Source organism: Artemia sp. Qi Xiang Cuo, chromosome 17 (genome assembly GCF_049724085.1).
Source record: "Artemia sp. Qi Xiang Cuo chromosome 17, ASM4972408v1, whole genome shotgun sequence".
NCBI lineage: Eukaryota > Metazoa > Arthropoda > Branchiopoda > Anostraca > Artemiidae > Artemia > Artemia sp. Qi Xiang Cuo.
The window spans coordinates 45,555,976-45,569,938 of NC_142810.1; the positions used below are offsets into that span (position 1 = coordinate 45,555,976).

At 34.7% G+C, this 13,963-nt stretch overlaps 1 protein-coding gene across 4 annotated transcripts in view; it reads left to right on the forward strand.

Moving 5' to 3' along the window:
- The window catches only part of LOC148942250 (axin-1-like), a 155,493-nt gene that overhangs the window by 107,953 nt on the left and 33,577 nt on the right, over positions 1-13,963 (forward strand). For all 4 annotated transcript variants that reach the window (XM_089103538.1, XM_089103536.1, XM_089103535.1 and 1 more), the window contains exons 7-8: positions 256-391; positions 12,688-13,032. In XM_089103538.1, the coding sequence (XP_088959664.1) occupies positions 256-391; positions 12,688-13,032 (481 nt within the window). The remainder of the gene's footprint in view (positions 1-255; positions 392-12,687; positions 13,033-13,963) is intronic.

Below are 13,963 nucleotides of genomic sequence, written 5' to 3' on the forward strand. Positions count from 1 at the left end.
ACAGGTAACTTTACAAGAAACAACTATTTATGAAATGTCGGTTTCTTTTATTTGTCCTTTTTATAGTTTTCTTTTTGTATGTATTTCTTTTTAGTTTTATTTTTGTAAAGCCGAAACACGCGGACATTTGTTATGGTTTATAATAACAAATAAAAAAAAAATAATTACATTTTAATTGCAAATGGAAAGTGTGATCTGAGAAAATATCATTGTAACAGCAGCAATTCAATGCGTTGCTAATGAATAATTTTTTAGTGAACTTCGAAGCGGTCTTAGACATCCACCGACTCGGAAATATGCTGTGTATATTGAGCCCAAGAACAAAGAAGTTGCTAGTGGCCTCCCCCTTCACACGCATATTCCAAGAACTGACCGACTTGTCAAAGAGCAGGTATAATCATCCATTATCTCCGCAATATACATTCTTTATTTTTTCTAATTAACATTCTTAAGATAAACATTCTTAATTTGTATGATTCAGTTGAATTCACAAACGATCTTTTCGAATATTGTTATTCCTGTATTGAATATACAGGTGAAATATCCGGGTTTTTTTTTTTCTGTTTTTTTCCTTTTCGCTCCCCGGGCCACAGTCTCGTTTGTTTTTTTTTTTTTTTTTTTATTGATTATTCTCTTTGTTGGTTTTTTGTCGAATATTGTTCTGTACGACTCCGCTCTTACGGAGACCCTGCTCCGTCAAGACACGAAAAAGTACCTTTTTGGGAACTGCTTTTCAATTTTTTCCACCCTATACCTCCTCCCTGAGTGAAGTATTGGTTAAAAACACGAATAATCTTTTAATTTTGTAACTAAGATCTCACTAATTTAAAAATAGGTAATCTTGTAATTTTATTGAAAATAAATTTGGTGCAACTTGTGATGCCTAACAATAGCTTTTGGTCCTCTACCCCCCCCCCCCCCCGTTCCTCATACTTATTAATACAGATCTTAACTTGAATACAGCAAATGAACATCACAACAATTAACCTAATTGTTAATAGAATTATATTTGGAGTTTCGAAATCATTTCTTTAAAAGGAATGCTACCTGTTAGCATCAAAAACAAATTTGTGAAGTTAGTTTATTTTTAAATATTCGATATTTTTGTGTAATTTTTTTGAACTAGTTTTTTCAATATTCGTCAACTAAAAGGTTACCCAGTTTTAACTAAGGGTCCTTTGGAGAGACAACATATTCTAAAGTTAGTTGTTTTTAGTTTCCTTCTTTTTTACAAATGGTGGTATTTCTTAGGAATGTCTCCGTGTTTGAAATCCAATCTGTTTCCGCGCATATATGGCTGTAGCCAGAATTTTGTTCGGGGAGAGGGTACTTTAAAAAGAGCATCAAAAATTTCTTTATATAAATTTTTATTACGTTTTTACGAGTCGAACAAAACAGATGGGGGTGGGTGGGTACAACCCCCTAATTCCATCCCGTCCCCTGGATACAGCTTTGCCCACACGTTTCCATTATCTTTTTGGCTTCGGAGGACAATATTTTGCTTTCTGAAAAAAAAAGAATAAATTGCTGTGATCTGTGTTTATTTAATTATATTAGGTATAAAGATACTGACACCTTGGTTAGGAAGTTGTTTGGTTAAGTTTTTCGAATAATAATAATAAATAAAATAAAAATTGTCAAAATTTACTTTATTTCGAATGTGTTTACGGCCCTGTAATAAAAAAAAAACGTTTTACTGAAAGTTTCATGGATTCTGTAATACCTTTCGAGTCAGACCTGAAGAGAAACAGAGTTGTAGAAGAAGTGGAAGGGCTTGCCGATGTAAAAATTGTTTTGCTTTTTTAGCTTGTTTTTCCAAAAAGATCCCTTGGAAGTCCACTGTAGAGTGTAAATCACTGACATCACTATTTCTCTTTCTTTTTTATCATGAACTTAGGGTTGCTACAAAGGCCTTAGCTTCCCTCATAGGGAAGCTAAAGTTTAGTCGGCTTTTTCCAGAGCATCAGGCATTGTGTAGCTTCAATTCTAATGTTTCAGGTTGAAAAAAAGCTTTAAAAATTTTGAATTTGCATGTAATGTGGAATTTCTTGAAATGAGATTCTAACTTAGGAAACATACAACTTTTAAGGAAATATGGCTTGTTTTTAAGAAAAGAGTATTTAAGCAAATGCAGGAGTCTTCAGATATGTGTTTACTGCCTTTGAATAATATTTCAACCCCATCCTCATCCTCACTGTAAATGGCCCCATCCTAAATAAATGTCGGAAACACCCTCCCTCACGTTCCCCAAAATTAATGAATCCATGCACTGTTTTGTATATGAGTCTGAAAATACTCTTCTGTTTTTATGTTTAAACGTTAATTAAATGATTGATTGTTTAAGAGACTAATTTGTATGCTTTGTTTTTAAGTTTTTTTTGTATGCTTTGTTTTTAATTTTTTTCTGATTTTAAGGTGGTAAAAAAGTAATCTTTCGTCAATTGTTTTTAAATTTTTTGTATTACAAAATTCACGTAGAAACTGACTAGTTTTATATTTTTCTATCGAAGTTCTACCAAATATTAATAATGTCATATTTTGACGAGCATAAACTCTTCTGTCATGATAGTTGTTTTTGAATTATGTCTGAGACAAATCTTTGAAGTTGTCTAATTTTGGGTAGCAAAAATTTGCCAAATTTTTTTAAAATAAAAGACTAATTGATGCTTGATTTATTTGTCGTTTTTATTTGAATTTGAAGATGTAAAAAAAATTCTTTTGCTAATCATTATTACTTTTTTTTTAATTTATTTTTAATTTACAAAATTTTAAATAGAATTCTGAATAGTTTTATTTTTTAGTGCCGAATTGATTTTTTTTTATTGTAGTTCCATTTAATAGTATTATTTTCCTATTTTGACGAGCAGAAACTTCTCTGCCATGATAAAGTTATTTGAATTATGCCCCAAGCAAATCTTTAAAGTTTTCCTATTCTAGGTAGCAAAAGTTTGCAAAACTTCCTTGCAGCCTTAATTGTATATCTGAGGCAATTCTTCTTTTCTTTAATAGAACAAAATTTAACGTTTTTAAAACTTTGAAAATTTGATTTTGTATTCGATTAGTCATGCTGTTTCCTTGCTCCTGTTTCCTTTGAGTTGCCCGCATTAAAATATTCAGAAAATCTCAGATTCAAGTAAATCTTAATCTCTAGAAGCATGCCATGGGAACAAAACAGAAGGAAAAAGAGATGAATTAGTCCCATCTTTTTTAAGTCTTATGCTCCTAGGTAGGAATTTGACTTCCCCCAAATTTGGCGACTAGCCAAAAAAAGTATATCCTAAAAGTATATACTTTAGGATATACTAGGGACATATCCCTATGCATAACTTATAAGAGTTAAAATTGGCACTAGTGTTGATAAAAAAAAATTGACAACGTTATCTGGCGTTTAGCGTTTCGCTAAACGCCGAATTAGCGTTGGATCTCAGCTTCTTAAATTTACCTCACCATTACGAAGCTTGGAGAAAACGCCAATAGACACCACACGCTAGATGGTGTTGGTGATTTTTGTTGACGTTAGAGCCAGTTCCTACAAATTAAATAGTTCCTACGTCATCAGTAGTAATAGGCCTACTACTGAATACGGTCACTGCATCTGTGACCGAAATATATAGTATTCTTTGCGAAATTTATCATTGTCTATTAAAAGGATTTATCCTTATTTGAACTTTTATTTATCGTCGCTGAAGGGCAGTGTGGCCTTCGAAATTATCTACGTTATACTTATGAGGATAATTTGACCAAAGAAGCTTATGAATATGTAAACACTCATAAGAAACATGCAAATGTTATCAACCAACAGGATTTTCTTCTACAGTGTAAGAGGATGAGAATAATGCCACCTTTGCTACAATTTTAAAAAGAGTATTACTATTTATGACGGTCACTGCACCTGTGACCAAAATATCTAGTATTTTTTGTAAAATTTATCACTGTCTATTAAAAGGGTTTATCCCTGTCTGAACTTTTATTTATCAACATTTCTTTCATGGGGCAGTTTTATTTTTAACGCGTTTTTACTTTCCAGTTACTAAGGGAGCTGTGAAGGATAATATACAAGAAGGAGGGGGAAACTGTAAGCCTGTGGTTAAGGGCTTTGGACCATTGAGATTAGAATGGTATTGTTATTCTGCTTGTCAGTCTATCCACTCCAGAAATGGCACCGAGAAATGACCTTTTTTGGCCATGAATTAAAAAAAAACTTTCCGAAAAATAAGTTTTTCAAAGAAAAGTATAGGCCATTTTAAACTTAAGCTCAGCGGATACAAATACCTGTTAAAATTCAAACTCAAAACGACCAGAAATTACTATTAAAAAATAAATGAAACCCAAAACGAACAGAAATTAAATAAACAATCATAGCAAAGAACATACAACAACTAATAATATAAATGAATAAATAGATCTTAAAGTGAGTAATGCTTGGATTGAATATGAAAATCAAGCTTAAAACGAAAAAAAATTTCTTGCTATTGAAGTATAAATGAAACTTAAAAGGAACAGAACTTAAATAAACAGTCAATGCAAAGAAAAATACAATAGCTATTAATGTAAATGAATAAAAAAAAAATATAAAACAAATGAAACTTAAGTTGAATATGCATTTAAGCTTGAAACGAACAAAAATCACTACAAACAAGAGTTTGGGTATCGCCTTCTTCTCTCACTGTAAAAGTCTAAAACCTACTGCGTCATTGGTGCTTTACTGAAAACCAATTTTATTACAAATATTTTCTTTTGTACGTAATATTGAAAGTAAACATTTAAATTATACTAAAATTTTGAACTGATGAGCTTTCAGCAATTAATATCATTATACATCAAATATTCAGTTTAATTTACTAGTTCTTACTAAAGTTGTTCAGTACGAATATAGTTTCACTACAAACAAGATGTTGGATACTGCCCCCTTCCTTAACTGTAAATAAAAACCAAAAGCCTGCTGCGTCATTGGCGCTTCACTGAAAACGAATTATATTACAAATTTCTTCCTTTTTTGTTCTTACAGCGTTGAAAATAAAAATAAATTTACAGTAAAGTATGGCCTTGAATTGAAAGATCTTTCAACAACTAATATCATTATATATCAAATATTCAATTTGATGTTGTTTGTACTTTCAAAGACTGTTCAAGACGCATATGGTTTTCAGAAAAGCACTAATGACGCAGTAGGTTTTAGGCTTCTGCAGTGAGAGGAGGCGATACCCAATCTCTTGTTTGTAGTTATTTTTATTCGATTCAAGCTTGATTTGCATATTCAATTTAACTTTCACTCGTTTTAAGATTTATTTTTTAAATCTTGCCTCCCAGACTCAGTCTAGCCTCCCAGAACTGCACTAAGTTTCATTTTTAGACAACTCGTGGTGCGACAACTGGCTTTGGATAAGGCTTCTTGGGAGGTATTTCAGGAGTGCTAGGCGAAGAAATGGTCAGAGAGCGAGGTGATTTAGAATAAAATTTCTAAGGGTGTTGTAAGGGGGCTAGGCTTAGTTTTGAGTTGCCGGGGTCCTATTTTAGAGATGGATATTAATGCTGTAAATACAGGTCTATTTATCATTTTTTAAAATAGCCATTTTTTAAAATAGCTCAAAGCTCAGATAGCAAAAACTTCAGGTGTCGACACAACCCCCCAAGGCCTGGGGGGCAGACAATTTAAGCTATTTCCTGGAGCCGTATATGGTCCTTATGAAAGGGATACTCGTGTAAATTTCAGAGAGGGCTAATTTGAGTGGAAATTAAAATTTATAGTTCATTTCCTCAGAGTGAAAAAAGACCGGAGGGTAACTAGCCCCTCCCACCCTCCACGCCTTTGGGTTTATCGGATGGATAAATCCATCCGATAAAAATTTGAGGTGAACATTTTGTTAAAAATAGTTTAAACATCAAACTGTTTACATTGGCACATAATGCTTTCGGAATTACTTGTTTTTAATAAATATTGCTTCACTGTAGTTATCAGGAATAAGTCGGTTTATTTTGGACATTAATATATTTTATCACCATTTTACTTTTAAAAATTCTCTCAAACATTTCCGAATTTGGATGACGACGCTCAGTTCAAAAAAGCACTTCATAATTTTGTCTCCTTCAGTCGTGCTATTATTGTCTTCAACTAGGCTACCATAAATTTATCATTATTCCCCCCCCCCCTCCCCTCTGTCTTTCTCTCCCAGCGCGGTGTTGTTATTTTTTTCAGTCTATCACCCTGCTTTTTGCTAAATTTTTTATTTTCTATAAAAAAAAGATATTTTCTTACTCTCAAAAGTTCTCTATAATGTCGTTGTTTCATATAGGCTAAATTGTTTTATGTTTTCTTTTTATATTATTATTATTTCACTTACTCCCTGTTGAAAAATGATTAAAAAAAATGGTAGTATTGGCCTACTACATGAATTTTCAGCTTTAGAAAGCCCAAAGGAAATGATTAATAATGCGTCTAAAGTTCGATTCTTTGTGCGGCTAGGATCAATAGAAGAGCTTAGGACGACTTTTTGACGCCTCTTTATTTCCCAGTGAAAGAAATGCTTTACATTTCCATGAAATTCTGTTAGATCAATCAGGATAGGAAGAATTGTGTGTTCAGCTATATAAACTTACACAGTTTTTTATGTCATTGTCATGAGTGTAATTAAGGGGCTTCTGAAGGGGACTGAGCAAGTCATTAACATAAAAGTGAAATAAAGGGGAGGGGTGTGAACTTTGGATTTTTAAATAAGATAATTGCTTGAACTTAAATTGAAGTAAAATGCAATGAATGACACTATTTTTGAACCCTTTAGGGTGGGGGTATACCCTGGATCTATTCTGATCGTGTCAAACGTCGTAGCTCTTTTTATCAAGAATTTCTACGTGGCAAAAAAGGAAAAGTGTTCTGATGATGTTGTTTCCCAAAGTGATGGGATGATTTTTTTGGGAAGACGTTGTGTCCTGACAACAAAATAATTCTCAGTTAACATTATTAGGAACCTATGGAAAAAGACGTTCTCCGACCTTTGATGTGACAGAAATCAGTTTTAGATGTAAAACTTACTAATTAAGCGATGAACGCTAATCTTTACTGGCGATGCGGCGTTCGGATGATTGCACTCGCTGGTGGATACCTACGTGAAACCCAAATCACAACAGGCCCTAAACAATAAATCTGCGTGATATTTGTGTTTAATGGCATTAAAAAGTAGCATCATATTGTGAAATAAGTATAAACATTTGAAAACAAAACTAGAAAAAACCCATGTGTTAGAAAAGCGTGCCTTGAGCTCACCTGGTATGTCAAGTTCAAGTTCCATGGAAGTATAATAAAAAAAAAAAAAAACAATTTCAACATGATTCTTTTTCACTGTTACGCATGTTGGCTTGTAAGAAACACTAAATGGATTGCGAGCTTCTCAGTTTTCCAGCCTCCATTTTGAGCTATCTCTTAATAACAATAAAATTAACACTAAATTCTTCTTGAGTTGTGATTTCTTTTATTTATCAATAAATCCCTTACAACAAACAGCTCAAACATAGTCTACCCATAAGGCTTCCTGACCAGGAAGGAACAAGAAAAAAATACCAACATCATATGAACAAAATCCAGTCGCCCAGCTCAAAATTCATAAACTAGTCAGGGGAGTAGCGCATTATGTCACCAACTCAAGTAAACACCTAATCTAGAGACATCAACTCCAAGGGAAAAACAAAACTCAATTATTAGCAAAAATTCTCTAGTATTCTTTTGAAGATACCAAACGAGTGGGAGCTTCGTGCAGACTCTGAAGCGTGTTCCAGATCATGTCACAAGCCATCAGTGGGTGGAAATCATACTGCGGTAATGTAGTATGGGAAATCTACAAGCTGTTTGAAGTGCGGAGATGATAGATCGATTGGTCAAAATTAAAAGATATGTTATTACTAGAGCAACAGGAAGGTGGTCATATAGCAAGAAAACTGAAAGAAGCACACATCAGAAAATGAGAGATTCCAAATCAAGTGAGGATTTAAATGCAGAACCTCAATAATAGTCCTCATTTATTTATAAATGAGCAGAACCTCAATAATAGTCCTCAATAACCTAACCTAACCTCAATAATTTCCTCAATAATAGTCCTCGTTTGCATATTGTTTTGCAAGTGGCTTCAGTGACGAGAGAAATGTTTACATCCAAGTAACAGGACAATAAGGAAAATAAGACTAACCTAGGCTGTAGAAAAGGATTCTAAGAATCGGCCCTGGAAATATGTGGTTTAGGATTCTGAAACTCCCGGAGATTTTCATTCAGATCAGGTCAATATGATAATTAAATGAAAGTTTTTCATCAAACAAGATGCCTAGGAATCGGACATATACGTCATATCCATTTACCAGGCAATCTTTGAGACTCTTGAGAAAGTCAGGAAACATGACTTTCGAACATTTCAGGAAAGGTAATTTAGCTGAAACCACTGAAAAATTCTTTCAAAAAGGGCAATCATTTTTGAATAAACACCAGACTCGGTTCTACCGGCTGAGCCGAGAGTACTATCATCATACGCAAAAACAATAAGTGCATCCAGAAAAGACAAACTCTTGACACAGTTAGTTGCAGATGCTGGTTGACAAAAACAACAGCAAGTCGTAAGTTTTGGATTTTTTAACACATTAATAAGGTAATTAAAAACGTTGATTAAAACCAGGACAGATCCTTGCGGATCACCTAAGTCAATATCAGAAGGACTGTAAAAGAATAGATCAACCCAGATGACTCGACTAAACAAATATGAAAGAAACAAAGCATAAGCACTCCCTCTTATAGCAATATGTGACTGTTTTCAAAGAAGAATCTTATGTGCTAATGAGTCGAAGGGCCCATCCCTTGAAGTATTAGTTTAAAATATACCGTAAAAATAACCCCGATATCAATAAATGTACAAGATAATGATGATCAATGCATACAAGCATTAATGAATTATTGTTATTTAGATATTTCTCTTTTTTAAGAGACGTTCCACAGCAGCTGGTGTGGAAGTAAGTTCTATGCTCTAGCTCATGTCAATCCAGGGTAAAATTCCGAACGAAGATTGTCTATCAAAATTATGATTTTTTTGTGGTAATGGGACTAATCAAACAGTTCGTGGTAACGAACTGTAAGTAAGGAGTGACCCAGCTCAATGGTAACCGAAACTGTATAAAACGGAATTTTGATACCAATAGATACATCAAAAGAATCAAATTTTAATGCTGATTTCAAATATATAAGTTTCATCAAGTTTAGTCCTACCTATCAAAAGTTACGCGCCTGAGAAAATTTGGCTGATTTTCGAAAAAAAAAACGGGGAAAGACCCCCTAAGAGTTATAGAACCTTAATGAGAATCACACCATCATATTCAGCGTATCAGAGAACCCTACTGCAGAGGTTTCAAGCTCCTATCTACAAAAATGTGGAATTTTGCATTTTTTGCCAGAAGAATGATCACGGGTGCATGTTTATTGGTTTGTTAGTTTTTTTGTTTGGTTTTTCCAGGGGTGATCGTATCGACCCAGTGGTTCTAGAATATCGTGAGGGGGCTCATTTGAACGGAAATTAAGATTTCTAGAGCCTTTTTTAAGTAACCCAAAAATTGGAGGGCAACTAGGCCCCCTCCCACGCTCATTTTTTTTCCCAAAAGTCATCCGATCAAAATTTTGAGATAGCCATTTTGTTCAGCATGGTCGAAAATATGATAACTATGTCTTTTAGGATGACTTAAAGTCCCCGGGGGGAGGGCTGAAAGTTATGAACTTACCCAATATTAACATATAGTATTGGTTATTGGGAAGTATACAGACATTTTCAGGGGGATTTTTTCTGGTAGTTGGGGGGGGGGGAGGTGGGGAGGGGGTCGGAGGTTATGTGGGAGGATCTTTCCATGGGGGAACGGACACTGCTATGAAGGGGGCGCCGGATTTCCCAGCATTATTTAAAAAAAATCAGAAATTATATATAAACAAAACAAGTTTTTCAACGAAAGTAAGGAGCAACATCAAAATTTAAAACGACAGAAAACATTACGTATAGGATTGGGTTTACCCCCTGGTCAAAAACTCGCTCTTTAAGTCAAATATTATTTTGTACTTTAATAAGCGCTATCTATTATTAGTAATGGCAGTTGGGATTAAGGGGTCATTTTTAAAGGATTAGAACAAAATTGGAACTTCACCTTAAACTGCACAGTATTTAGAAGGAGCTGAATTCTTGAATTTACGTATTAAAAATATATGAATATAGAAGTTCGTTACGTAAGTTAATTCGTAAGTTACGTATATTTATTTCTAATAAAAACGTTCGTAAATAAAATTAAACAGGTTTCGAGAAAGCCATTTAACCAAATAAAAGTTAAATTAATATTTAAATTTTGTTTTAATTATTCATGTACGGTGAGCCAAAATCAAAACCTGTATTAATTCAAAAACGTCCAAAAATTAAATAAAAAAAAAGAAGTTTTTTTAACTGAAAGTAACGAACGACGTTAAAACTTAAAACGAACAGAAATTATTCCGTATGTGAAAGGGGCTGTCCCCTCCTCAACGCCTCGCTCTTTACGCTAAAGTTTGACTTTCTCACAACTCTATTTTGTTTAAACAATAAAAATATTAGTGTAAAGAGCGAGGCGTTGAGGAGGGGACTGCCCCTTTTTCTTATACGGAATAATATATGTTCGTTATCAGTTTTAACGTGTCGTTCCTTACTTTCAGTTAAAAAAACATGTTTTTTTTTTTTATTTAATATTTTTAATGACGAAGGCAGTAGGCTTTAAAATTCTTAAAACAAAAAAAAAAGGATTTTCTGGTATGATTTGAAAAACGGTCTGAAATTAAATGTCACTGAGTGATTGTTTTCTTAACAAAAACTGACTGATGTGATTTTTTGTCAAAGTGTCAGGTGCACTCCGCGGCCGCGCTGCCTGTTCACAGAAAAGTGATTTTAAAGCAACACAGGAATTCCGTGGCTACTTATAAACTGTCAGGTGTCTTCCAAGAATGGCAGCTGAAAGTTCGGTATCGCCCCTCTTTCATTAATTGTGGCTTATCAGTTGTGCTCTATTCAGTGCTTCCACTGTCCCCAAATTTTCTGGAGTTTCCCCGAAAACCTTGTGAAAACGGAGCGGCAAAAAGCTTGGCCCTAGAAGTGTCGAAGTTTTAAGTCCGGCCCTGCGTATATGAGGCAGACTGTTCCTTCCTCAACCCTCCCTCTTTCTGTAAAAGTTTGATTTTTGTCACAATGCTTTAAGAGGCCATTCAAACACAAGGACCATTGAATTTCAATGAGAAGTATGTTCAAACAACTTTAGCAATAGTCCGTAAAATGAGTAATACGCTCTATAAAGTGGTGATATTGATAGTGTTGTTTGTACCGTTGGCCTTTGGACCCAATGCTTTGAGGGTTTTATTGTATAGTGAGTTTACCTTCTGTAAATGTGATTTTAAATTAAATTGCCAAACCGTAGAACAATATTGCAGATGGGGTTAGTAATTGCGTTGTAAACCAAGGTCAATATTTCCATCAAGGATTTGTGACTGGGCTTCCTCATGATTCATAAGTTCCTCAAAAGCTCTTCTCAACGCTTCTGATATGGTCCCAGAACGAGGGAGTTTGTCTTTTAAAACAAATTGAACGTATTGAAACGATACGATATTCAACGTATCCTTATTCTAGTCTCCTGACAAGTCCATGCGAGTTTTAATTTAATTTTTACTAGGAGTGAGCGAATCGATACGCACAACAATTAAACACATGATTTGTCTACATGCGCCTATCTGTTTGTCTTTCGCGTTATTGTGTGCATGTTTGGACATGTTTGGGAATTCATTTTGTTTTTTCAATGTGAAGAAAAAACTTCCAAAATTATTCACATAGCCCCTTTGCGTCCACCACTTGTAGGTTTCTTCAAAATGTTCCGTAGCTTTGTTTTGAGAGACTTTAGGTTCTATTGTGAGCTGACCATGAAGGAACCATCTGCAAATTCCATTAGACCATCCTTGACTTCTGCAACTGTCCACAATGTCGTTTGTAACATAGTCTGCAGCAGTAAGGACTATCACTTGCAAGGTTCTGTACATGCTTAAGATCGTTCGCAGGAACGAACAACAGCACGGGACCCAGTGTAGGGTCCTCTGGCACTCCGTATCTAACTGTGATACAATGTACGGGATCATTATCACTAGAAAAATTTTGATAAATAGCGTGCATGGGTGGGCAAAAGGTTAAAAACCCACATTGAGCAGGGTCAGGGATATAAAAAGGATGTGATGTCATTGAGAGTTTCTTCGGGGACTGTCAAGGGGGAGTTTTTGAAGAGGATGTAATGGTGGAGTAGTCTTCGCTAGTTCGTTTGTCCAAGGCTCCTTAACAGTGAGACAAGTTTCTCAGTGTACCAGTATTTCGTTTAATTGATGTTTATTTTGTATGCTTGTTGTGTTTTAGTTTCCTCCCTTCCTCTCCACTATCCTTTTTATATTCTCTTCTCTATTTATATTCTCTAAAGAGACTGTTCTACGAGAAAAGCTCTTTTTTTTTAAGGTGGAGAAAAGATTTTACAGATACCGTGATTTGCTTGATTTTCTTGAAAAAAGTAGGCTACTAGTAGCAAGTAGTTGGTAGCTGATTCGTGGGAATGCCCAAAATCATCATCAGAGTCAACATTTTGAAATTGGTTTATACACTCTTTTTTTGTTCTTCTACTTTTCAGATTACACCGCAAGATCCAGAGAAATTTGCCAAAATACTCATTCATAAGCTTGAGTTGGTTGCTAGAAACCGGGAAATTGAGGATAAGGTCCGCCGAGTCCACGAAGGTGATGACGAGGTGCCAATGCCTTTACCTCATGCACCTCACTACTCGGTTGACAAGGTTTGTCTCCAAGAGGCTTTAAAGAAAATTACTGCACCCACTGTAGAAGATGATTTGGATCAAGATATATTGGATGCACATGTCAAAAGAGTTTGGGCTGATAGAACGCCTCTCAGGTCACCTGGTGTGGCCTCTCCTCGCCCCTGGTCTCCCGATATGAAGAAGAAGGGCCATAGCGGAAAGGTTAGCAAAGTTTGTTCATTTCTTTTCTGGGCAGTTGATCTTGACCATATATGGTCAGCTTGTCTGTATTCAATTAGTTTAAAGGTTGGTTTCTATTTATTCCTTTCTTCCTTTTTTGTGATAATTTAGCTATATATCATAATAAAGGCCGTGTCAAGGGGGGAGGGGGTAAACTAGAATTTGGAACCTGATAATCATATTTATTAATGTTGCTCAGTAAAGATACTGTCTATTCCAGAATCGGATTAGGAAATTTTCAATGGAAAGATTCTCAGGTTCTGGTGAAATTCTGGTGCAATTCAGGTGCTGGTGACAGTATGTGGTGACCCTCTCATGGCTCGCCGTGACTTCTCACTTAATTTTTTATTTAATTTAATTTATTTAAATTTTATTTTAAAAAATTTAATTTTTTAATGTTTTAAGACCCCGCGCCACTCCAACTAAAATATGTCATTTCTTTTTGTCCCGAAGAATAATCACCAAAGTTTTCGAACCAATCGATCACACAGGATCAGACTTTTCTTGATTTCGATTATAAAATTTATCAGTTTGCATAATTTAAGATCCTTGTTCCAAGGGACTCTCTTGTTGGACAAATACTTGTTTGTTAGTTTTTGGAAAGGCACACCTGCCTAAAGAAATTTTTTTAATAATTTTTTTGTCTCTCACTGTATATCCTGCCATAGTGTTTTGTGGGGTAATATTATGGGGAACTTAGTCCTTAGTTTTACAACTTTGTTGTTGTTGAATAAATGAACTCTAAGCTCTATATCCAATAGCACTAATTCAGAGCATTGCTGTGTTACCTGAACACAGAGGGGAAGGCAGGAGAAAATCAGGGAAAGGTTCTTGTTAAAAAAATAGTGACCTATAGATTAAAAATGGTAGCCTACGGCTGTACTACTTTAATTTTTGACGCCGTCCCTCCACT